General features: G+C 49.1%; 1 protein-coding gene and 1 pseudogene across 1 annotated transcript; both read left to right on the top strand.

Moving 5' to 3' along the window:
- The first annotated feature begins 5,662 nt into the window (after positions 1 to 5,662).
- Positions 5,663 to 8,074, top strand: LOC109769935 (AAA-ATPase ASD, mitochondrial). The gene has a single exon (XM_020319815.4). It carries the CDS (start codon positions 5,761 to 5,763, stop codon positions 7,405 to 7,407), a length of 1,647 nt encoding a protein of 548 aa, XP_020175404.2. The 5' UTR covers positions 5,663 to 5,760; the 3' UTR covers positions 7,408 to 8,074.
- A 9,938-nt stretch (positions 8,075 to 18,012) lies between these two features.
- LOC141027519 (AAA-ATPase At3g28580-like) overlaps positions 18,013 to 26,573 on the top strand; it is a 142,400-nt pseudogene continuing 133,839 nt past the window's right edge.

Raw genomic sequence — 26,573 nt, 5'->3', positions numbered from 1 at the left:
AAAGCTCATCGACGACGACCACCTTGCCCAGAATCCGTGACATTTGACGGATGACACGCTCAGAGCGCGCGATGTCGGGGAGACTGGCAATAAGGATCCAGGCCGTGTCGAGAACGGCCACCGCCTTCGGGTCGAGAATCGGCTCGGAAATGTCGACGACGAGTTTGTTGAGGGCAAGTGTGATCTGGTCGCTGCGGGTGGCGTATCCGTGGCTGACGGAGTCGGGGAAGACCACAGAGAACTCGGTGCCAGAGATGGGAGTGACCGCCCAATCCAACTGACGGCGGTACAGGTGGTTGAGCTCCGCCTCGATCATCTCGGCGGAGGCCACACCGTCTATCACTATGACCACCGCCTGGAGGGATGGGGTGGGTGGCGAGATGTCGGGGACCTCAATGTGGAAGAACCCCAACCCCTCGATCCCATGTCCATACATCCTTAGCTTGTCCGGGATCGGCCGATCCGGGCATAAGAGGGCAGGGTGTCCGAGGTCCTTGCAGATGTAGCAGCAGGCGGGGTTGGCGCAGTTGACTTGAGTGTGGCCCTCAATACCACAGTTGAAGCAGGGCGGACCGGGGGGGCCGGACACCGGACACGGGAGCGGAGTTGAGCCGGGGATGCGGTTGGCCGAGTTTTGCACAGCCCGGCCCTGGCCACGCCTCTTCTTCTTCTTGGAATGCCCTTGGAGGCCACGGGGCTGCCCCCCACCCATGACACCCGAAGCGAGGGGTGTGGCCGAGGAGGAGGCATGGGGCGGGACATATTTCCGGGCGGGGGCAGCCGGAGCCGGTGCGGGAGGGCGCGGGGATGGAGGGCGCTGTTGCCGGGGCAGGGAGGGTGAACGGTCGTGACGGTGCACCGGGGAGGGGGAGCGGCGGCGAGCCGGCCGGCCACCCGCGACAGGGGGGAGCGCGACCGGCCACGCCATGCGGAGCGGTCGGGTGACCAGCGCGCGTCCTGGCGATCCTCCCGGGCAGACGGGCGAGAGGAGTCGCGATCGCGGCCGCGGAGCTCCCGGCGCAAGTCTTCCTCGCGGCGGAGAGAGTCCGGAGAGGGGCGAGGCGGGTCCCAGAGATCCTCGTACCGGCGCTTGCGCCGCGCCTCACCGTCATCCCAAGCGCGGGACATGGCCGGAGGAGGGGGCCGGGGGAGGGGGCCGAGGGAAGGGGCGGCAGGCGCGGTCGAGGTAGGGAGAGGCAGACCGACAGGATGGGGGGGAGGCGGCTGAGTGCCGGGGGGAGGGGCGGAGGGGGAACCCGTAAGGGAGCCAAATGGCAGGCACGGCGGAGGTGGGCCTAGGGCAAGCAACCGGCCCAGAGGCCGTAGGCCGGCCCAACGGGCCCACCCCCTCGGGCGCATGGACCAGGGAACGGCACACCGGACCAGTCCGCACCACCTGGCGGCCCACTAGGCCACGGCCCAAGACCCTAGGGCCCAGGGAGCAGGGGGGAGGGGTACCAGCGCGGAGGGTTTCCCCTCGATGCACCAGCGCCGCCGCCGCCGTCCCGGAGGCCGAGGAGGGGAGCGGCAGGGCCACCTGGAGCTGACGAAGCAGGCCGGTCGCCTGGACTTGGAGGTGAACCTTCGCCAATACTCCAGTAAGAAAAGATATCTGATCAAGGGGTGCCGCTGGAAGGGGTATCAGGCAACGATTGGCTTTATGGAGCGCGCTCCTGCGAATCCGCCTTCGGGCGACTCGCCGGCGCCCTTGCCCTCGGTCGTCCCCGCTGCCTGCTCCTCGCCGGCGCCCCCGCCTCCGCCGCCTCCCGCGCCCTGCCCGTCCCCCCCTGCCGCTCCGCTTGGCGCTGCACCGGTAAGGATCCGGTGGGCCGACCTCGCAGATGACGACCCCGTCTCCGCCGGTGCTAGAGCCCCCATCCCCGCTTCTCCCCCCCCCCCCGCCGCCTGGCTCTCGCCGCGCCGTCTAGCGTGGCCCCCATCTCAACCTCCCAGGAGCGAGGTTCGGGCACGGGCTCGCGGAGGCTGCCGCCGACGCAGGTGACGACCGGTGCAAAGGGCGGTGCTTTGCCGCGGGATGGGTCGCGCCTGCGTCGCCGCCGTTCATGGGGCGTTGCAGGCCGCTCTGAGCTGGGGTCCGCCCGAACTGCGTGGCACCCGTCCGCCTCAACTTCGTCCTCCCGTCCGGCGACCCTTGGCCCGCTCCTCCTGCCCCTCGGCCCCGCGGCTGCTCACTCTGCTTGACCCTCGCTGTTCCGCCCGTTTATCGCCTGCCAGTTATTTCAATAACGACACATACTCGTGTGGTAGGTCGTCGATTTAGGTCCATATCTTCAGAGAATCGAGCTTGGTCGACGAGGGTTTTGTAAACCCTTCATATGGCGCCAACACCACGACATTACCACGGAAATTCTAGGGCCCTTCTTCCAACCTGTTTCGAATCGTCAAGGCAATAGAACTGCAAGGTGTAAAGGTTGTCGTTCAGGGGCGAAGGTTCACCTCCTTGGCCAAATTCCACCCCGCTCTCATGTTCTTCTAAAACCAATATTGGTTGTTGGGCTTGTCCATATGGACTCGGGCAATGGCTATCCATCATGTCAAATTAGTCGTCAGTGCTTCATCCTGTTGCACAGGAACATCATGGAGGTCGTCCTCTCTAAGCCCAAGTCGCCATCGCCTCTGAGGAAAAAGCTAACCCTAGCATGAGGGGGAAAAGAGGTCTTGGTGATGTCCAATAGGTTTTTTAGACAATGGTGGTGTCCAATACGTGATCCGCATTGGAGTTATCCTAAGGCTTGGTTTCGTGCGTGTGATGTTATTTCATGTAAATGAAGCAGTACGGGTACGCCTCAACCAACACACATATTCGATCCCCGAGCTCCTCTCATCCTTGTCTCATGGCCTCCTCAGCTTCCTCCTCCCTCTCCCTAGCAGCCCTCCCAGCTACCACTCCACCTCCACCCCTCGCTCCCTCCCCCCTCCTAATCCAGATCCAGATCCCTCGCTTGCTGCCGCCGTTGGAGGGCTGGAGGCTCCCGTCCCTTGCTCCCTGGGGTGCTCTGAGCTCCTGCTGCCACCTCCTCCACCTCGCCTTCCCGCGAACTCTACCCCAAAGCTAGTCGCCGAGGCACCTGTGCAGCCTTGGGTGGAGGGTGGGGGACAGCGTCGTTCGCGGATGGAGAAGGCGCCTGCTCCATCTCCCGGGAAAGGGGTCGGTCTCTCCCTCGCCTTCAAGAGGAGAATGTATGGCCGCTGCTTCCGTTGCCTCGCGTCGGAGCACTTCGTGGCTAACTGCCGCGACCCTATAAGGTGCCTGGGTTGTGGCATCTCTGGCCACCGCGAGCGGGAGTGCCTGACGCGCCTTCCGTCCAGACAAGCTTCAACCCGCCACTCCCCTCGCCTGCGGCCTCTCCACGTCGGCCACCGGATGCGCTACCCTGCCACGCGCCTCCGCCATATCCGCGACATTGCTCGTGGGCCTCCGTTGCTGCCTCTCCGGCTGTGCTCGTTCAGGAGGCGCCTTGTAGCAACTCCGGCTCCCCCTGCTCAGGTCTTGCCGACCTCGTCAAGTCTTCCATTGATGCTGAATTGGGGCTGCTGCAACCCCACTTTGCAGCTCAGATCGAGGCGCTGCGCATCGAGGTGCAAGCCCTGGCTGCCGCTCGTACAGAGGAGGTCATTCAGCCTCTCCGCGACATGGCGTTCACTCTGCAGGGTTGGGCAGTTCAGGTTTCGATCCTCTTAGAGCGGCTGGAGGCTATCAGTGGAAGTGTTGTTTCTTCGCCGGCCATCAATGGGTCTCCTGAGGTGCGAGAGGGAGGGACTACGAGGATCGGTGGGGGACCTTTCTCTTCCTCGGCGCCGATGGGTCTGCCTCCCCCCTGGTGTGAGCATGAGGAACCGGCGCCTCTCGTTGTTGCTTGTGCTAAGGGTGTTAGTGAGACTAGTGTGGCTGCTTGCTCGTCTGAGGTACTGGCTACTATGGCGCTTCCTGCAGATGTTCTTCCTACTTTGGATGTAGTTTTGCACTAGATGGTGATTCAACATGAGGAGGAGCAAGGAACGTTTGAGGAGATAGTCAAAGTGAGCAAGGACATGGAGCAGATTGAGGTGGTTTTGCTCGCTGGCTTGGCTGTAGAGGTACCTCCCTTGGTCTCCTCTCCAGTGATGCTTTCTTCAGGGGGCACGACCACTATGATGTCTTCGGGGTCCGGGAAGCTACTTGATGACATTGGCATGCCTCAAGGTCCGGCTTGAACCACCTTGCTGGATGAGTTCCTAAGTAGTTTCAGTTGCACAGCGCCACGGTCCTTGCTCGAAGCACCAATTCATGTGCAGATTGAAGGGGCATCTACTTGTTCCGAGAGGCCTAGTGGACGTTTGGATAATAAGAACAAAAGTTCCAACATCCCGGCTGCCAAGCATGCTGAATATAGGTTGGCGGAGGCTTTTGGGGAGCTACCGAAGGGAACGACATCTAAAAAAGTCACCGAGGAGGATGTGCAAGAGAAGATGAAGTCTTATTTGCGGATGTACAAGAAACCGCTCACGTCGACGGCGATCCAGGCAATTCGTGCCTTGGTGGAGGTTAATGTGTGATAGCATTTTTCTGAAGGTTAGGCGTGAGTGCACATCTGGTTGCAGGCGTGTTCTTGAGGTTGCAGAGGTTGATTTGGTTGGGTATGTTGTGTTGTCGATGCTCTTGGGCCTAGGCACTCTTGTATCCGGCTCGGACGATGTTCCTTGAGTGCTAGTCGGGTGTGTGTGGTCTTCGCCGGTTTTCCTCGATTAACCGTGCCATGTACGGTTTTTAGGTCCGGTTTCCTTTATTAACTGGACCAATTCTCTTCTTCTTAATGCAATGCGGGAGCTCCCCGCCCTTTGACGAGGTTCCGTCAAAAAAAGAAATTTCAGTGGTGTTGCCGATGAATTGACCCAAATAAGTGTGTGTGCGTGCGCGCGTGCGCACAAGGTCCCGCTGTTATTGGGAGTATAATGTTCTAACCTATGTTGATAGCCAGATTCAAAAAAATGTTGATAGCCTTATAATCGTATATTTGCCAACTATTATTCCGTAATAAAGCTTATGATTTTCCTTAAAAGAAATCGTATAATTTCCGGATGACCAAAAGGTCGAGTTCTATTAAAATCTCAGCAAATGAAGTAACATAGGAATAGCAGAGGCTGAAAAATGAAGGCTCTCAGTGAGCCGTTCTGACAACGATATAGTGATCGTTTGGTGGCCCAATGACATTCATATAATTTTTAATATGTTTGAAATAGCTTGTACTTCAAACTTTTATAATAGACGTTGGTATAAGAAAAGCGAAGGCTCAGAAGAAAAGAAAAGATTGACGTGAATCCGTACTTTTAGCCCCCCTCATGCTGAGTTAAAGGCAACTTCAGGTGACAGGCCCGTGGCCTGGCCCGGCCAGAAGTACGTCAGGACTGCTTTTTGCCCGTTGGTACGATGCCGACCTCATGCATCTCTGATTAGTTTCAAAGCTACCTACTATTGTATAATACACATGCAAAATTTTATACTAGCCTGTTGTAACAAGATGCAATCAATCGTCTAAAAAATGTTTCATGATGCAATTAACAATCGCAATCCTGACGCATCTGGTTGGCTACAAAACTGAGCTAGCCAAGTCTGCATTTGCCATTGGATCCATTAAGTAATCTCGTTTCCATGGACTGTTCGATCAACGCTCGCCGGTTCTCCTCACCTGCTCCGGCCCCAACGATCACGACAGCACGTGCTTAGCTAAGCTTCAACTTCAGCAAAATCACCACACACGCATGTCATTATATACGCAACATGTACACGCATGTCCAGTCCAGTCCAGGTCACTACGGCTTTACATCCACACAATATCAAGAGGAGCGCTAGGTCCGGCCATGGCACCGGCGGTGGTGGAGAGGTGGGCGTGGCTCGGATCGGCGGTGGCGACCGTCATCTTCCTCTGGTCCGTGGTGCAGAACTACGTGCCCCCCACCTTCCGCCTCTACCTCACCACGTGGGCCGCCAAGCTCGCTGCCTTCTTCAATCCCTACCTCCAGATCACCATTTCCGAGTACGGCGCCGAGCGCTTCCAGCGCAGCGACTTCTTCCTTGCCGTCGAGGCCTACCTCAGCGATGCCTGCGCCCGCCGCGCGCGCAAGCTCAAGGCTGAGCTCGGCAAGGACAGCAAGAACCTCCGGGTCTCCGTGGACGACCACGAGGAGGTCACTGACGACTTCTCCGGGATCACCATCTGGTGGTACGCCTCCAAGAGGCAGTCCAAGGCCAACGTCATCAGCTTATACCCCGGCGGGGACGAGAGGCGCTTCTACCGAGTCGTCTTCCATCAGCGGCACCGCGACCTTGTCGTTGACTCCTACCTTCCTTTCGTACTCGGCGAGGGCCGCGCTGTCACTGTGAAGAACCGCCAACGCCGCCTCTTCACCAACAATGCTAGTGGTAGTTGGAACCCCTACAAGGGCAAAAGCGTCTGGAGCCATGTCCCCTTCGAGCACCCCGCCACCTTTGACACGCTCGCCATGCACCCCGATGAGAAGGAAGCTGTCATCGACGACCTCATGGCCTTCCAGGAGAGCAAGGAATACTATGCCAAGGTCGGCAAGGCATGGAAGCGCGGGTACCTTCTTTACGGACCGCCTGGCACCGGCAAGTCTACCATGATCGCCGCCATGGCCAACTTCCTCGACTATGACGTCTACGACCTCGAGCTCACGGCGGTCAAGAACAACACCGAGTTACGGAAGCTCTTCATCGAGACAACGGGCAAGTCCATCATCGTCATAGAGGACATCGACTGCTCCGTCGACTTCACAGGAAAACGCCGCAAGGACAAGAAGGCCTCAAGCAACAAGGACTCCGACAACGATGACAAGCCCAAGCTACCGATAGAGCCAGAGAAGGACGATGCCACCAAGGTGACGCTCTCGGGCCTGCTTAACTTCATCGACGGGCTGTGGTCTGCTTGCGGAGGTGAGCGGATCATCATCTTCACCACCAACCACAAGGAGAAGCTGGACCCGGCGCTGATCCGGCGGGGCAGGATGGACAAGCACATCGAGATGTCCTACTGCCGCTTTGAGGGCTTCAAGGTGCTCGCCAAGAACTACCTAGATGTCATTGAGCACGAGCTGTTTGGGGAAGTCCAGCGCCTGCTCGAGGAGACCGACATGTCGCCCGCTGACGTTGCAGAGAACCTGATGCCCATGTCGAAGAAGAAAAAGAGGGACCCGGATGTGTGCTTGATAGGCCTAATCGAGGCGCTCAAGCAGGCCAAGGAGGAAGCGGCGGCGGCCAAGGTGAAGGAGGCAGAGGAGGCTCAAGCGAAGAAAGCCAAGGAGAAAGAGGAGACAGAGGTGAAGAAAGGCAAAGACAAAGACAAAGCACCCGAGGCAGCCAATGGGGATATTAAGCAAGGTGACAAGTGAAGTGACATCACAACAGGAAGCCAAAGAAAAAGAATGAGCTTGTTCACTAGTGCTCCCTTACAAAACAAAAATGCAGTGTTTGGTGAGAGAAAAATAATGCACCTCTCAACTGAAACAATATTTCTTTCTTCTCTCACTTGTAATGCTGCTGCATATAAAGCGTGCAACAATACAAAATGCTACAGTAACAAGAACCACACGCTTTTCATACACCAAAAGGCCAACAAGTTTTTTTCAGGGAATTAAAAAATAAACATGGTATCATGCAGGCTTCATTACCATTTCACCAACACAATGTCGCCACTACGCATGACAGTGACAATACGCAATTAGCAATCGAATTTCTCCTGCTCCTAGAGTTAATTAAGCAACCCAAATCTGAATTGGCCCGTTCATTAATTAATTAACTAATTAAGCAACCCAATTCTGCATTCCTTCAGCCCTGACCAAATGTAACATGATATTGTTGTAAGAACAGAACAAAAACAGAGCGTCGTTTACAAAACAAAAAGACAGCAGTCTAGCGTATATAACTCGCCTATAAAACTTCCTTGCTCTGATAAAGTATACAAATGCTACAGCAGACCCGAAGACACAGACACATGCCAATGATCAGGAAAGAGAATGCGAAGCATTGCTTACCAGCGCACGCAAGCTCACCTTGTGGTCACCATGTTGAAGGTGGTGAAAAATGGTTCAGCCCGAACACCTCTGACGTTATGATGAGCATGTTTTATGGATACTAGACCATGAAGGCGCGCGTTGCCGCGCCCGTCTATTTTAGAAATAATAAATTTCAATCATGTATATATTTTGAACAGTTCAAATTTACAATGCTTACGCCACATGACTGCTTGAATACTTAACATTGGTTATGTTCTAACACAAATATATTACCAGCAAAAAGACAATACACAGTTCCAAAGTAGACATTCATTAATGCATTTGTCTGCGTTAGCACTTGAACAGGGAGGAGTATGCACAAACACATGCCCTCGCCGAGACAGGACATGTGTATGAGCTTCAGGTCTAGTTAGGCTGACCGTTCACTGAACAAACACTAACCATGTAATACCTATATAATAAAACGAAAGATGAGCTATAGAATATCAGAAGAGCTTCTATAACCTACAGTTTCAGGGCAAAAAATGGCATGTACTAATCTGAAAAGGTACATTATTCATAAGCTACGCTATGACACACTTGTTCGAACTTAGGCTACATTTCATCAGTATGCAAATGCTATGTTTGGAGATGGTATTATTATTAGCAAGCATGTAATATAGTCACAATATATATTATTATTATCAGTTGTACTACGACCTTACATAAATAACAAAAGTCAATATACATTTCATTTTCTTAAGTACGTAGATGATTGTCTACCAAATAGCAAACCTACAATAGGAGAATGCTAAACATAAAGAATGCTGAAAAGGCGACGATCAAATTTTGTAGTTCATTTCAGCAATCCTTCACATAAATATATGGGACTAACCAAAGTGTGACCTTAAAACACATTACGCTAGAAGTAAAGAAAATAAAGGTCCAACGCTAGCACACAAATATCCATACGCAAGAACAAACAATGGAAATCACATGATAGTATCATAACACGAAGCTTGAGCATTATATCAATCACTTTCCCATGTCATACAAATAATGTCACAGAAAAAGCGTACCTAGAACATGCCATAGGGAAGCGTCATGGAAATAACCATATTGCCATGCTATGCGATTTGTCGGTATCCTTCCACTGCAAGTTTATGACCACCACATGGTGGTACATCAAACTCTACCTTATCATGGCCCATGACCTCTGAAACATTATATTGCCCAATGTAACGGCAAACAAAATACTCATACAATCAAAGACAACACTATGAATTGCATAAGCTATCTTCCGTGCACTCACAACACTCACAACAATGAGAATGAGAACTAAAGAGCATCTTCATTTGGATGGCTATCTGAGTACATTTCTTTGAAACATGGTTTATATCTGATGTGATTTAAATCTTCATGGAGTCCATAGAATATGCAGGGAAGCAAGTTCTAAAAACAACTTGGGTCCATTTATTCTGAAAAAGTTATTTGTTTGATCAAGTGTCTAACACACCACCAACCATATTGCAAGATATTCATATCATTATTAAATAACTTGGTCCGGCAAGAAAACAAATGTAACTATAATAATTGTGTACTCCGCTCCATCTAAAATGACCATTTCTAAGTCGGGATTTGGAATACATATCAGCTAGGAAATGTTTTTTTAGATCCTTTCATAAATGATTGAAGAATGGTGACTGCTACTGAACCTCAGTAAGAAAAACGTCACACTCTCATATGCCAAATCCATTATTGGGATAAAAAAAATTAGGGTCATCCTACTTACATTCTATTTCTTTGATACCCACAGGAGAATAATGATCAACACTGGGAGCAGGAACCATAGGAAGATGATGGGAGATGATCACACTGTACACATTTCATAGTTTTAAATAGCGCGCTAAGCATCTTAGCGGCGGACCTCTTCCAAATGCTATAGCGGAGCTATAGCGCGCTATTTAAAATGTTTGTTCATTTGTTTGGACCAAAGTCTCTTAGCGCAAGACCTTTTGTAAACGGTATAGCGGAGCTATATCGGGCTATTTAAAACAGTGACACATTTGCGCCAATATAATAGCAATAGTTTATTAACATTAGCAGGTGCTTTACTAATGAATGGGAAGATGGGGAGTGTGTGAACATGGCTCTGCAAAGAATCAAAATAGCGACATGAAGTCAGCATTAAGAAAAAGGGTTCAATCATGACAACACCCCCCCCCCCCCCCCCCCCCGCGACATAAAAGGTCGAACAAGTTACCTATAAAACAAACTCGAGCTGATCAATGAAAATCAGTAAACAAGTTACCTTCACAAAACCAAAGAGAGACTGTAATCTAGTAACCACCACTTAGGAAAAACACGCACATCCCCATGATTAACCGAGAGGAAGCAGAAGGAAAAGAGACTTCTGCACGTGTCTGTCTCCCGTAGTCAGCACGGTGAGGAGAATGGAAGCTGGGCAGAAAGCTAAACGGCTGCGGCAACGTCGGCACACTGTCTCTCCTTCACGGCCGCTTCCCCTGCAGCTAGCAACCCGGCTGGTGCCCGCAGAAGGGGTGGGTCGATATTATGCGGGCGCAGGATGGAAGATGCATGGGAGGACAAGACGATGGAGCGGACTTGGTCATCGTATCTATGCTTTTGGTAGGGCGTGCGGTGGTGAGAGAAGGCTGCCGCCATCACCGCTAGGGTTCGCCCAAATCGGCGGCGAGCAACAACCCCACCCCACGCGCGCTCCCATAGCCATGTGCTGATCGCAACCGTCTGTTCACGATCAGGCATTACGATGCATCAGTGAATGAGCGGGCGCCCAGATCGCTGTCCGGAGCAGCAGCCCATTAACGTTGGGCCGACCGGGAAGCCCGAGTTGGAGCGGTACAAAAGGCCATGGGGTGAGGTGGGATGACAGGACGATCAGGAGCGTTGAGTGACGCGATCGAACGGTTTTTAGCGTTAAATTGATGTGGAGAGCCGTAGCTCACCCCATTATACTGTTTTCTCAATATAGATGCGCAAGAGATATTAATAATTCGTAAGATGAGCATGTGCAGAAGAGCCATGATTTTGCACCAAATTTAAGCATAACTACATTATGATCAATGATGAGACGGATTGAGGAAACTAAAATAAGGTTAGATGTAAGCCATCAATACTAATGCTTAATTAATCATCACTGGACAATTTCTAAACTCTTTAGTTTTAGATATACACTAATGACCAAATAAGAAGGAATAAAGACAAACAAGTCAAACTGTGCAAATTTTGACCGAATTTCTAGAAAAAATTATCCAGAAATTGAACGCCAAATTAGTATCAGTAAATACATAATACTATATTTTTAATATCACTATTTCAGGGTAAATATTTTTCAAATTTTTAAATAGCCCGCTATAGCACGCTATAGCGTTTAGATGAGGTCCCGCGCTAAGAGTCTTCCGTTCAAACACTTGAGCAAACATTTTAAATAGCTCGCTATATCACCGCTATAGCACGCTATAGCATTTAGAAGAGGTCCGCCGCTAAGAGACTTAGCGCGCTATTTAAAACTTTGATATTTTTTAAGTATTATAGTTATTGATAGTTTTTCCTACAAAGGTGGTCCACTTTATGGGCCTTCTTCTTTTGGAGTCGGAGGGAGTACAATAATTTTGCCACCAGGTATGTTAGCTATATTTAATTATTTTATTTTGATGGTATAGAACATGGGCTATAAAAAATTAATCAGATAAAACTTAGTGCGCAGGAGAATAATTGGCTTAGGTCAAGGAACACTAAAAAATCATTCTAGGTCGCTAAATAGTTTCTTTTGCTATAAACTTTTCTGTAACCTATGTGAATATAATGGTATCTGAACATATTAACTTTTTTAACAGTAAAACTAATCTAGCCGCACAAATGCGCGAGTTACCCTTAGGGATGTAAATGGTGCAGATAATTCCTGTTCCGGATCAGTATTCGCATCCGTTACTAAGGATATGGTCTGCACTTGTACGAATCCGTCAGATGTCGGATATGGATACAGATACGGATTTTGGTCAACTGGGTATCCAGCGGCTATGGTATCGACAATATCGGCCAGATGTGGATTATCCGGTACATTTCATGGATTATCTGAAGTTGTGAAATATGATTAACTGATAAGTTCAGCCCTATCGGCAAGCCTGATATACAATTAACCCACCAATTAGAATCACCGGATATAAAATTGTTGATGTATTAACATGAGTTTTTTTTCGAAAATATCATATCTATTATAAAGATTTATCAAAAATACAAAACACCCCCAACATAATAAAAATTACATCAAAAGTACAAGTCCTCACCTACTCTGGCCCCAACGATGACCAGAACAAGTGCTTAGATAAGCTTCAACCTCAGCAAAATCACCACAGGAACCATTGGCATTATATACGCAACACATACACGCATGTCATTAAGGCTGGCATATGGAAGCATCGTCAATTTGCTCAAGCTAACGTGATTAGGAACTTGAAGTTCAACCATTTGAAAAGGAAGGAAAGGCTTACATAAGAGAGGGGTAGTTGGCGTTTCAGTGGGTCGTTCTCGCGATGTTTGGTGATGTTTGGTGATTCGGTGGTCCAAATACCTTGATGTAATACTTATTACATTTGAGATACATTGTACTTTCGATGAATTTTTATAGGAAAACATTTGTATACGGCCCATCGGCCCAACTTTGCGCCGGCCGCTCGATCCAAACTAATCATGCGTCTGACAACTACTATCTTATCTCCATAACCGATTAACTTTATCTCTCTCACCCACATCTCTATCTTTCCCGCGCCGACGACCGCCTCCTACTCCCCTGCGTCGAGCGTCGGCGACCGCCCACCTCCTGCTCCCCTGCGTCGCACCCACGGAGCCACCACCGCGCATTGGATTTGCTGCGACCAACCCCGCGCTCGCCGCATGCTCCCCCGGCCTTGCCGCAAGCACAACAAGCACCAACGAGCTCGAGGACACAGGTTACGAGCTACACCCCCCGACGCGGTGCTGCGTGCTACAACCCCGGCAGCCGCCGTTATTGGAGATGGTGGTCTCATGAGCTGCAACCGGCAGCAGCCGACACTAGAGCGAGGCGTGCTTCTGGTGGCGTGGAGTCGACATGCTACAACTAACATGATTTTGAGCCACAACTGGATTTTCCTTTTGTTGGAACCGACGAGTTTTTTTGTTGTGGCCGGCGACGGCGAGGCAATTTTGCTGGAATTGGCATCATTTTTTTGCCCAAACCGACGGAACCTTTTGCTTCAACCTGGCAACGCCGGCGGAATTTTTTGCTTCAACCCGGCGACGGCAAGACAATTTTTGTTGGAATTGGCTTTTTTTGTTGCAACCGGCTACTATTTTTGTTACTACCTCGACCAGCAGGCACAACCGAGTGGAACAAGTGACCGTGGCGAGCTGCGTCAGGCCACCGCGGAGAGCTGGAACCGTGGCAATGAGGTGCTGCAACCGTGAATCGACTTTGATGGAACCGTTGCGGCGACGACAATGTCACCATAGCGAGCTGGCGAGCTTTGAGGCCTGCAGTGAGATGTTGCAACCATGCACGCCATTGCTGGAACCCGTGCAAATGTAGCCTGCGAGTCTCGGTGCGGCAGGATCCATGAATGCTGCAATTGAGTGTGGTGGCGCCCGCGAGGCCCAGTGCTTTGGACCGGTGTGGCGCGGTTCCGCGACCGAGGGTGGTGGGAGCCATGGTACTGGGCGAGATGCGGGATGGGAAAGGGTGCTGGGGACCTGAGCGAAACCATTTAGGCAAATCAAACAACCGAAATTTGGGTTGGCCGACCGACGCTTAGCATCGGCCATTTTTATAATAGATCTTGGTATTTTGAAAAATGAAAAGTGAACACTTAGGAAAAAAAAGACTAACGCCAATTCATAGTTCTGCCCCCCCTCATGCATGACTTAACAACAACTTAAGGTGAAAGGCCCCCGACCTTGCCGCAAGCACAAAGGGCACCAACGAGCTCGAGGACACAGGTTACGAGCTACACCCCCTGACGCGGTGCTGCATGCTACAACCCCGGCAGCCGCCGTTATTGGAGATGCTGGTATCATGAGCTGCAACCGGCAGCAGCCGACGCTAGAGCGAGGTGTGCTTCTGGTGGTGTGGAGGTGACATGCTACAACTAACATGATTTTGAGCCACAACCGGATTTTCCTTTTGTTGGAACCGACGAGTTTTTTTGTTGTGGCCGGTGACGGCGAGGCAATTTTGCTGGAATTGGCATCTTTTTTTTGCTCAAACCGACCAAACCTTTTGCTTCAACCCGGCAACGCCGGCGGAATTTTTTGCTTCAACCCGGTGACGGCAAGACAATTTTTGTTGGAATTGGCTTTTTTTGTTTCAACCGGCTACTATTTTTTTTACTACCTCGACCAGCAGGCATAACCGAGTAGAACAAGTGACCGTGGCGAGCTGCGTCAGGCCACCGCGGAGAGCTGGAACCGTACCAATGAGGTGCTGCAACCGTGAATCAACTTTGATGGAACCGTTGCGGCGGCGACAATGTCACCATAGCGAGCTGGCGAGCTTCGAGGCCTACAGTGAGATGTTGCAACCATGCACGCCATTGCTGGAACCCGTGCAAATGTAGCCTACGAGTCTCGGTGCGGCAGGATCCATGAATGCTGCAACTGAGCATGGTGGCGCCCGCGAGGCCCAGTGCTTTGGACCGGCATGGCGCAGTTCCGCGACCGAGGGTGTTGGGAGCGATGGTACTGGGCGAGATGCGGGATGGGAAATGGTGTTGTGGAGCTGAGCGAAACCATTTAGGCAAATCAAACAACCGAAATTTGGGTTGGCCGACCGACGCTTAGCATCGGCCATTTTTATAATAGATCTTGGTATTTTGAAAAATGAAAAGTGAACACTTAGGAAAAGAAAAGACTAGCGGCAATTCATACTTCTGGCCCCCATCATGCATGACTTAACAGCAACTTAAGGTGACAGGCCCCCGGCCTTGCCGCAAGCACAACAAGCACCAACGAGCTCGAGGACACAGGTTACGAGCTACACCCCCCCGACGCGGTGCTGCATGCTACAACCCCGGCAGCCGCCGTTATTGGAGATGGTGGTCTCATGAGCTGCAACCGGCAGCAGCCGACGCTAGAGCGAGGCGTGCTTCTGGTGGCGTGGAGTCGACATGCTACAACTAACATGATTTTGAGCCACAACCGGATTTTCCTTTTGTTGGAACCGACGAGTTTTTTTGTTGTGGCCAGCGACGGCGAGGCAATTTTGCTGGAATTTGCATCTTTTTTTTGCTCAAACCGACCAAACCTTTTGCTTCAACCCGGCAACGCCGGCGGAATTTTTTGCTTCAACCCAGCGACGGCAAGACAATTTTTGTTGGAATTGGCTTTTTTTGTTGCAACCGGCTACTATTTTTGTTACTACCTCGACCAGCAGGCACAACCGAGTGGAACAAGTGACCGTGGCGAGCTGCGTCAGGCCACCGCGGAGAGCTGGAACCGTACCAATGAGGTGCTGCAACCGTGAATCGACTTTGATGGAACCGTTGCGGTGACGACAATGTCACCATAGCGAGCTGGAGAGCTTCGAGGCCTGCAGTGAGATGTTGCAACCATGCACGCCATTGCTGGAACCCGTGCAAATGTTGCATGCAAGTCTCGGTGCGGCAGGATCCATGAATGCTGCAATTGAGTGTGGTGGCGCCCGCGAGGCCCAGTGCTTTGGACCGGCATGGCGCGGTTCCGCGACCGAGGGTGGTGGGAGCCATGGTACTGGGCGAGATGCGGGATGGGAAAGGGTGCTGGGGAGCTGAGCGAAACCATTTAGGCAAATCAAACAACCGAAATTTGGGTTGGCCGACCGACGCTTAGCATCGACCATTTTTATAATAGATCTTGGTATTTTGAAAAATAAAAAGTGAACACTTAGGAAAAAAAAGACTAGCGCCAATTCATACTTCTGGCCCCCCTCATGCATGACTTAACAACAATTTAAGGTGACAAGCCCCCGGCCTTGCCGCAAGCACAACAAGCACCAACGAGCTCGAGGAGACAGGTTACGAGCTACACCCCCCCCCCCCCGACGCGGTGCTGCGTGCTACAACCCCGGCAGCCGCCGTTATTGGAGATGGTGGTCTCATGAGCTGCAACCGGCAGCAACCGACGCTAGAGCGAGGCGTGCTTCTGGTGGCGTGGAGTCGACATGCTACAACTAACATGATTTTGAGCCACAACCGGATTTTCCTTTTGTTGGAACCGACGAGTTTCTTTTGTTGTGGCCGGCGACGGCGAGGCAATTTTGCTGGAATTGGCATCATTTTTTTGCCCAAACCGACGGAACCTTTTGCTTCAACCCGGCAACGCCGGCGGAATTTTTTGCTTCAACCCGGCGACGGCAAGACAATTTTTGTTGGAATTGGCTTTTTTTGTTGCAACCGGCTACTATTATTGTTACTACCTCGACCAGCAGGCACAACCGAGTGGAAGAAGTGACCGTGGCGAGCTGCGTCAGGCCACCGCGGAGAGCTGGAACCGTGGCAATGAGGTGCTGCAACCGTGAATCGACTTTGATGGAACCGTTGCGGCGACGACAATGTCACCATAGCGAGCTGGCGAGCTTCAAGGCCTGCAGTGAGATGTTGCAACCATGCACGCCATTGCTGGAACCCGTGCAAATGTAGCCTGTGAGTCTCGGTGCGGCAGGATCCATGAATGCTGCAATTTAGTGTGGTGGCGCCCACGAGGCGCAGTGATTTGGACCGGCATGGCGCGGTTCCGCGACCGAGGGTGGTGGGAGCCATGGTACTGGGCGAGATGCGGGATGGGAAAGGGTGCTGGGGAGCTGAGCGAAACCATTTAGGCAAATCAAACAACCGAAATTTGGGTTGGCCGACCGACGCTTAGCATCGACCATTTTTATAATAGATCTTGGTATTTTGAAAAATAAAAAGTGAACACTTAGGAAAAAAAGACTAGCGCCAATTCATACTTCTGGCCCCCCTCATGCATGACTTAACAGCAACTTAAGGTGACAGGCCCCCGGCCTTGCCGCAAGCACAACAAGCACCAACGAGCTCGAGGAGACAGGTTACGAGCTACACCCCCCCCCCCCCCGACGCGGTGCTGCGTGCTACAACCCCGGCAGCCGCCGTTATTGGAGATGGTGGTCTCATGAGCTGCAACCGGCAGCAACCGACGCTAGAGCGAGGCGTGCTTCTGGTGGCGTGGAGTCGACATGCTACAACTAACATGATTTTGAGCCACAACCGGATTTTCCTTTTGTTGGAACCGACGAGTGTCTTTTGTTGTGGCCGGCGACGGCGAGGCAATTTTGCTGGAATTGGCATCATTTTTTTGCCCAAACCGACGGAACCTTTTGCTTCAACCCGGCAACGCCGGCGGAATTTTTTGCTTCAACCCGGCGACGGCAAGACAATTTTTGTTGGAATTGGCTTTTTTTGTTGCAACCGGCTACTATTTCTGTTACTACCTCGACCAGCAGGCACAACCGAGTGGAACAAGTGACCGTGGCGAGCTGCGTCAGGCCACCGCGGAGAGCTGGAACCGTGGCAATGAGGTGCTGCAACCGTGAATCGACTTTGATGGAACCGTTGCGGCGACGACAATGTCACCATAGCGAGCTGGCGAGCTTCGAGGCCTGCAGTGAGATGTTGCAACCATGCACGCCATTGCTGGAACCCGTGCAAATGTAGCCTGCGAGTCTCGGTGCGGCAGGATCCATGAATGCTGCAATTTAGTGTGGTGGCGCCCACGAGGCGCAGTGCTTTGGACCGGCATGGCGCGGTTCCGCGACCGAGGGTGGTGGGAGCCATGGTACTGGGCGAGATGCGGGATGGGAAAGGGTGCTAGGGAGATGAGCGAAACCATTTAGGCAAATCAAACAACCGAAATTTGGGTTAGCCGACCGACGCTTAGAATTGGCCATTTTTATAATAGATCTTGGTATTTTGAAAAATGAAAAGTGAACACTTAGAAAAAAAAGACTAGCGCCAATTCATACTTCTGGCCCCTCTCATGCAGGACTTAACAGCAAGTTAAGGTGCTTTTTGCCTCGACAGAACCTGGACCAGCAAGCTGGTGTATATGCTTTGCGTCATCGGCGATACGTGTGTCAGTACCAGGTTATTTAGACCGCGAAGTACGCCCCAATGCGAGCGGTGTGGTACTAATTTTTGTTTAGGCACGGTGCGGTACTAAAAAGCACACGGCGAACCGAGCGGTTTGCTCGTCCCCGGCCCAGCGGCAGCTAAACGCTCGCTGGGCCACCTCCTCTTCCGCCCTCAACTCCTCCATCGCTCCCCTCAAAAGAAAAAAGAAAAAAAAAATCCTCCATCGCGTCGCCTGACCAAACCACTCCAAGCAAATCCTACGCCCCGCAAACCTGAAACTCCTCCGCCGTCGCCGTCGTCGTGCCATCAAGTCATCTCTGCCTCTGCATGTCGTCTTCTATATATCTAGACAATAAACATACACGAAGAAAAGTATTGCATGCTTCGTCTCGCCGACGACTGAGCACCATGCATGTCACCTGCCGACCACATGTATCGATCCCTGCTCACTTTCAAAGCTAGTACTGTACTATCGTAGTATTATACACATGCAGATTAATTATACTACCTGTTGTGACAAGATGCAGTCAATCGTCTAATAAAGTGACAAGATGCAATTAACAATCCGAATCCTGACGCATCTGGTTGCATACAAACTGAGCTAGCCAACTCTGCATTTGCCATTGCATCCATGCCCGGCGGTTCTCTCCTCACCTGCTCCGGCGCCAACAACGACGACTACACGTGCTTAGCTAAGCTTCAACCTAAGCAAATCACCACACGAATCGCAGTCACTGCCATTATATACGCAACACTTACACACATGTACAGTCCAGTCCAGGTCACTACGGCTTTCCGTCAACACACGATATCAAGAGGAGCTCCACGACCGGCCATGGCGGTGGCGGTGATGGAGAGGTGGGCGGGCTCCGATCGGCGCTGCCGACCGTCATCTTCCTCTGGTCTACGTCCCCCGACCTTCTGCCTCTACCTCTCCACCTGGGCCGCCAAGCTCGCCGCCTGATTCAACCCCTACCTCCGTCGTATCACCATCTCCGAGTATGGCGCAGAGCGCTTTCAGCGCAACGACTTCTTTCTCGCCGTCGAGGCCTACCTCAGTGACGGATGCGGCTGCAACGCGCAAGCTCAAGGCCGAGCTCAGCAAGAAAGCAAGAACCTCCATGTCTCCATCGACGACCATGAGGAAGTCACCAACAGTTCTCAGGGACCACCGTCTGGTGGTATGCCTCCAACAGGCCAACGTCATTAGCTTCTACCACGGCGAGGACGAGAGGCTCTAATCAGGGGCAAATTTCTGATCTAGTTCTTCAGCAGGCCAGCAGCAGTAGTATTCTCCCTGCTCAAGGCCATACTATCAGATCTGATCTTCTTATTTCAGGAGCCAAAGTTTATCCGGATGCTGCTTTCAGTTGTGCAAAGATCCCAGGATTACTTCATGGTGCAACAGCTACAGGAGTTGGGGTGTTCCTTAACTTTTTGCAAGATCAAGTTGAAGTGAATGTTCGAATTCAAGCTTCGGCTAAGAAAACCAGCTCGCCACTTCAAGCGGAAGCTCTTGCTTTGCTTCTCGCAGCTCAAATCATTCATAGGTTACAGATTTCTAAGCCTACTTTTCTTACAGATTGCCTCTCTTTGGCAAAAGCAGCGGCCAACAGAAATGTACTAGCGATTTCTACCACTTGGTTGCTGAAATTTTCTCCTCTACTAAGGAACTCCAACCACAGGTATATCACATTTCAAGAGACATCAATGGTATTGCTCATAATCTGGCTCATCAGGTTCTTAGATCCTCTACAGAGCCTGACATTTGCTGCTTTGCTTCATCTCATAGGAATTTGTCCTGCCCTGTAGTTTCTCTTCTCTCTGGTTTTAATTTTCAGTGTTTTGTTCTCCATGCTGTAAGATGCTACTGAGTTCAAATTGCAGGTTCTTGGATTCCCTCTGGCGCGTTTAAGACTACAGGAAAATCACATTTGCATCATACTAGACTTGAAGCTTTAGGTCATTTGGTGGAAGGCGCATCAACAAGCAGTTTACATACCACAGGACCCTTACCCTATTCTTGATGAAACTGCAGCTCTCCAGCTTGTGGTGGCAAATCATCACGGTGTGATCTTGATGGCTGATCACACATCATCTTGCTCATTACTTCAGCTACTAAGTGCACATTTCTGTAGTTATTTTTGGTGTAGCCTGCTATGGTGCTCATCAGGTTCTTACTTTCAATGTGGAACCTGTCTGTAGATATTTCAGTCAAGCTCATAGGTGCAGTTTAGCTGTTCTTCTTCCAACATTTGTTACTACTTGTTTGCTGAGGAGTTATAATCTTTGTTGTATCATGTACTTGAGCTTGATTTGAAATGAAATTGGCGCCTTCTGCGCCTCTCCTTTGTTCATAAAAAGAAAAAAACCGGGTTGTCTTCCATCGGTGGCACCGCGACCTCGTCGTCGACTCATTCCTGCCCTTTGTCATTCGCAAGGGTCACGCAAAAACGACCAACGCCGTCTCTTCACGAACAATGCCAACGACAGCCAGGGCCCCTACCAGGGGAGTGAATTGCAAAAACCATCAGCAATGAAAGCAATGAAGGTTAGGTTTGCAGGAAACCCAAGTTTACATATTCATGCCAAAAACAAAATTCTGCACCTACTTTTTTTTTTATTTTGCAGAAAACACTGGTTGGTGGCTTACACCATTGTGATTTTTTCTTTTGCAGAGAACACTGGTTGGTGGCACTAGTAGAAAAAGGGTCATCTGTCCCGGTTGGTAAGGGCCTTTTGTCCCGGTTGTTGAACCGGGACTAAAGGGTCGTTACTAATGCCCTAGCCCTTTAGTCCCGGTTCTTACACGAACCGGGACAGATGGGTCTCCACGTGGCCGCTGCGGCCAGCCCAGGCAGGAGGGCCTTTGGTCGCGGTTGGTGACACCAACCAGGACCAAAAGGCCTCCACGCGTCAGCATTTCAGTGGCTGGGGTTTTTGTTTTTTTGAAAGGGGAGGGTTTAGGGGGTAATTTAGGGTGTGTAAGCTAGCTAACAGAGAGAACTGTCCTCTCTTATTTCCATGCTTGATTTACCAACGCTACTGCTATGCCTAAACATGGCTTAGATTAAAGTGAAGGCAACATGTGGTGCATGTCGAAAGTAATATTAATCCTAACTTGATCAAGTTTGGATTAGTACTACTTTCGACATGCACCACATGCTTGTTGCCTTGACTTCATTCTAATCCATGTTCATTTCACCCACTGATATATAATAACTCTTCATGCCCGCATCATGCATCATCATAATAACAAGTCCTACTAATCATCATCATACAACTTCTACTCGTTATTAATAACAAGTCATACGATCATCATCCTCATAGTCATCGAACCAACCCTACTTAATTGTTCTTAGCACATGATCATCAGTATTAGGTAGGACCTAAATACCCTCTTTAAGGTAAAATTGCATAAAACAATATAGACCCCGACTCTCCATTATGGAGAATGGAGATCATCCTGTCTCCAATTTTTGTGCTTCGCTTCCTTTTGCTTCCAAGAACCTCCTTGCGACTGTCCATACATTTTTTCCATTCTTTGATTTTCATGTCTCCACTTCTTTTAGAAATCCGGTATGGACAGTTGAGATTCGTAGGATGACCTGGTTGTATGTTCAAAACATCAAGGCTACCATTCTGTTACATCAAATGAGTCACACAATCCTCTGGGATTATCTGTTGAAAAACATAGTAATAACTTCATAGTTAGCGATGATGTACTAGTTTTAGAAGTATGCAAAAGATGCACGAATGTCGTAATAGTAAGAAATCTTACCAGGGTATCTCCATAGTAGTTACCGTAGTTCAACACGTGCACTAGTGGCACGTATTGACCATAATGTGGAGGAGTTTTACAATAGATATTGTAATTTTCAAGATCAGTACAAAATCCGACCACATGAGTTTTCTCCTTATAAGTTAACTCAGAGCCATCGGTGTAGTAGGTTCTGTCTACCATGTTCCGCACATTGTTTGAACAATCAAAATAAGCTGTCAATGAAAATAAGCTGTCAACTATTTTGAAATGAACAATATAAATTAGCTAATAACTATGTTTGAGAAACTCACATAGCGGTAGAATTGGAGGCGTATCAACAAGGACCCAAATGTCCATATTGTCTTGCTCGATGTCAGGATCACCAAGATCCATGGTGACAAGCATACCCTCATCAAAACCATACATCTTGCAAAATGCTTCCCAATTGTTGCAACCAAAATGGGTTACGCTCTCAGAATTATACAGATTTACTTCAAAATCTATATCATGATGGGTCCTTAGGTGAATTTTCTTTGTTTCCATACTTTCATGGTCTTCAAAACCCATCCTCTCCAAGACGTAGCGTCTTGCATGACATGGGATAAGCTAGTTGAAGTGTAAAAGATGAAAAGTACACGTTGAAATAGTTGAAGTCGTGCTTAATTACGAAAAAATAACACTTGTCGTTGTTGCGTACGGTTTCAACATCGAAGGTCTCCTCCAGCTTAATACTGAAGCGCAGATCTTCGTCCAGGTGAGGCCTGTCGCACAGACCTCGGTCGTCGTGGCACCAGTCGCACTCCCACGAGAGACTTTCGTCGTTCGAGTACGACATTTCCTATGTTCATAATTCAAATATTAAACGTCTACAATTAAATATATGTACTAAAAAACCTAAGTTAGATCATTAGTATTCTTCACGGGTTGACTATCGGTTTGTCGAGTCTTTTCTTGAAAACCCTCAGCTCACGTGGTGTATACATTCGACCGTTGGTGATGGTCGCTCTTCCATTTGTCCCCGAGTGCATTACACCAAAATGTCTAGCACACGGGAACGAAGGAGAAGCGACCCCCACGACAACAGTCGGGATTCTTCATCCTCTCATATATATATGGTGGAACTCTCCCTCACTGATTCCTCTCAGACATTTCCGACCGTCGGTGATGGTAGCTCCTTCCTTTCGTTCCCGAGTGCATTACACCAAATTTTCTAGCACACGGGAACGAAGGAGAAGCTAGCCCCACGACAACAGTCGGGATTCTTCGTCCTTTCATATATGGTGGAGACTCAATAGACTTAAAGTCAACCCGAAATATCGTTTAATTATCTTTCTAAAACCGGTTCGTGGCTGGTCTCACCTCGAGGTCGGAGGGGGTCCGTGACGGGGACGACGGCGGGGATGATGGAGGGGGGCTCCTAGATTTCTGCGAAAACAAAAACCCTATAAGCTATCAACTAATCATATGCATACGCCTTGCATAGTGCTCTCCAATTTTAGCATTCAAAGTAGGAGTAGTTTTCCAATTTGAGCATTCAATAAGCAAAATCAAATCACAAAATAAAGTAGTATTCAAATTAGGATGCATTCAATTATAAGCAAAACTACATCATGTCCATGCGTCCGTAGATCGTCGAATATTATCACTAATACACCTCGAATACTATCATACATATCGCCAGTACAGCTAGAACCGTAGCGCCCGACGGGTATCGGCGCGGGCGGTGGACACCCAAAGGGAAGGAACCATCACAGGATCATAGCTCCAGTGAGATCCCTGAAGAACCTGCCAGGTATTGTCGAACCTGCCCTTCAACGCAACCATGTAGCGACGGACGTGCTGGTCCTCCTCACTAACACGGTGACGTACCACCTCCGCGGTGTCCGAAAACCTCGGCACCGTCACTGGCCCACGCGACCGCCACCAAACAAGGAACGGGTCAACGACGGGCTGGCTCGTCACCAACCTACGCCCCCCGGAAGGTAGCACCTCCCAAAACCAGCCCGCCGGAGCCCAGTCCCGGACATGGCCCCTCTGATCAAGCCAGCCTCCTCCGCCGAGTCGACGACGTGGATGCGGGATTGGCATCGTCGACGTCGATGCGGGAATAATTGCTTTAACTAATAAAATAAACTAGTTCTATTAATTTTCTTGCTAAAAATAAACTACTTCTATATATAGTAAAATAAAGTAGTTTTATTAAATCAACTGGTTCAACTAGCTACTAAGCACTTACTATAAATAAAATAAAGTAGTACTTACTAAAAACAAACTACTTCAACATATAGTAAAATAAATTAGTTTTATTAAATAAACTAGTTCAACTACTAAGCACTTACTATAAATAAAATAAAGTAGTACTTACTAAAAATAAACTACTTCTATATATAGTAAAATAAAGTAGTTTCATTAAATCAACTAGTTCAACTACTAAGCGCTAACCTAAAATCAAGTAGTACTTACTAATTTTACTTTTTCCTCTACACTAACCTAAAATGCACTAACCTAAATAAAAAATTAACACATATATGAAAAAAACATATATAAACAAAAAAATGCTATGAACATTATATTCATACATACATAGCCACATCCATTCATCATATAGCTACCACATACATTTATACATTATATATATATGAAAAAAATGCAATGAACAAAAAAATAATACACGTTATATGAAAAAAAGCACTGAACTGAGCCGTGGCGGTGGTGGCTCACATCGGGGGCGGCCGGCGAGGGCGACGGCGGGGGCGGCGAGGGCGTCGGGGACGGCCACGGTGGGGGCGGGTCGTGGCGCAGGGGCGTGGCCGGGCGTGCTCGGGGGTGGCAGAGGGCGACGGCGTGGGTGGCGGACGGCGTCGGCGTGGGCTCGGGGGCGGCGGACGGCTTCGGCGTGGGCTCGGGGGCACGGGCGACGGCGGTGCAGCCTTGCGGCGTCGAGGAGGTCGGCGTCGTCAGGGGCAACTAGCGATGAAATTCTGAATTTTCTCCAAGTGTTTCTTATATAGGAAAGGCTTTGGTCCCGGTTCGTCGCACCAACCGGGACCAACACCACCTTTAGTCCCGGTTGGTGCCACCAACCGGGACCAACGGCCTCTTTGGTCCCGGTTGGTGGCACCAACCGGGACTAAAGGGGTGGCATTGGTACCGGTTGGCGCCACGAACCGGTACCAATGCACACCTTTAGTCTTGGTTGGTGCCACCAACCGGTACCAAAGGCCTTGTGCTGCTGCGCCCACGTCGAAAGTTTAGTCCTACCTCGCTAGTTGACAGGGGCACGCAGTGGTTTATAAGCCCCACTGCCGCACCCCTCTCGAGCTCCTCTCCATTGCAGGCTTACGGGCCTAATTGTCACTGCTATGCCTGATGGGCTTACTAGGCCTTCTGCCAGCCTGAATTCTGGCCCATCGATGGGTTTCTAGTCGTATTCAGGCCGTGGTGGCCCAGTAGGTGGCATATTTTTTTATTTTTTGCCTGTTTTTTGTTTTCTTTTTTGATTTATTTATTTTGTTTTGTTTCTACTTACAACAAAAAACTTATTTTATTTTATTTTATTTTGTTTTCTAATTACTTATTTATTTTACTTTATGATAATTATTTTTGCTATTAAAGTTTCTATCAAAAAGAGTTCTTTATGAAAATTCCTTTTGCTTTTAATGATTCTGAACAGAAAATACTTCGATTATTTTAGTTGCATCAATTTTATATGATTTTAGTATCAATAATACTAGAGGTTTCTTATAATGTTTTGAACAGAAAATACTTTGTTAATTTTAGTTTCATAAATTTTATTAAAATTTATTTTATTTTGTTTCTACTTATATATTTTAATAAAGTTTATATTATTTTGTTTCTAATTACCTATTTATTTTATTTGTTATTTTTCATGCACCATTTTTCATGCATTTACTAATTATTTTGAGCTATAAGACCCTAAAATTGAAAAGCATTTCAAATGAACTCTGAAAAGGTTGAAAGTTGGCATGGTATCATCATTTCATCCACATAGCATGTGCAAGAAAGTTGAGAGGGTTACGGCAAAAACTGGATGTACTTCGTGTACAAAACGGACAATCTCATTCCAAGCATCAGGATTTCATACGGAAACTCGTCTGTTAGAAAGGGATTTCATTTTTTAAAACTTATTTGAACTCCTGACTTTTTGTGTGTACAAAATGCACCATTCAAAGCCACATCATCATTTTTTAATCCTTTCTGACTTCATTTCTTATTTTTCATGCATTTACTAATTATTTTGAGCTATAAGACCCTAAAATTGAAAAGCATTTCAAATGAACTCTGAAAAGGTTGAAAGTTGGCATGGTATCATCATTTCATCCACATAGCATGTGCAAGAAAGTTGAGAGGGTTACGGCAAAAACTGGATGTACTTCGTGTACAAAACGGACAATCTCATTCCAAGTATCAGGATTTCATACGGAAACTCGTCTGTTAGAAAGGGATTTCATTTTTTAAAACTTATTTGAACTCCTGACTTTTTGTGTGTACAAAATGCACCATTCAAAGCCACATCATCATTTTTTAATCCTTTCTGACTTCATTTCTTATTTTTCATGCATTTACTAATTATTTTGAGCTATAAGACCCTAAAATTGAAAAGCATTTCAAATGAACTCTGAAAAGGTTGAAAGTTGGCA

Source organism: Aegilops tauschii, chromosome 7 (genome assembly GCF_002575655.3).
Source record: "Aegilops tauschii subsp. strangulata cultivar AL8/78 chromosome 7, Aet v6.0, whole genome shotgun sequence".
Lineage (NCBI taxonomy): Eukaryota > Viridiplantae > Streptophyta > Magnoliopsida > Poales > Poaceae > Aegilops > Aegilops tauschii.
The sequence above is the reverse complement of the archived record's forward strand: the minus strand, read 5'-3'. Positions and strand labels throughout refer to the sequence as shown.

Coding starts and splice junctions, on each gene's coding strand:
- LOC109769935 (XM_020319815.4), top strand. CDS start 5,761: ATGTCATTATATACGCAACATGTACACGCATGTCCAGTCCAGTCCAGG.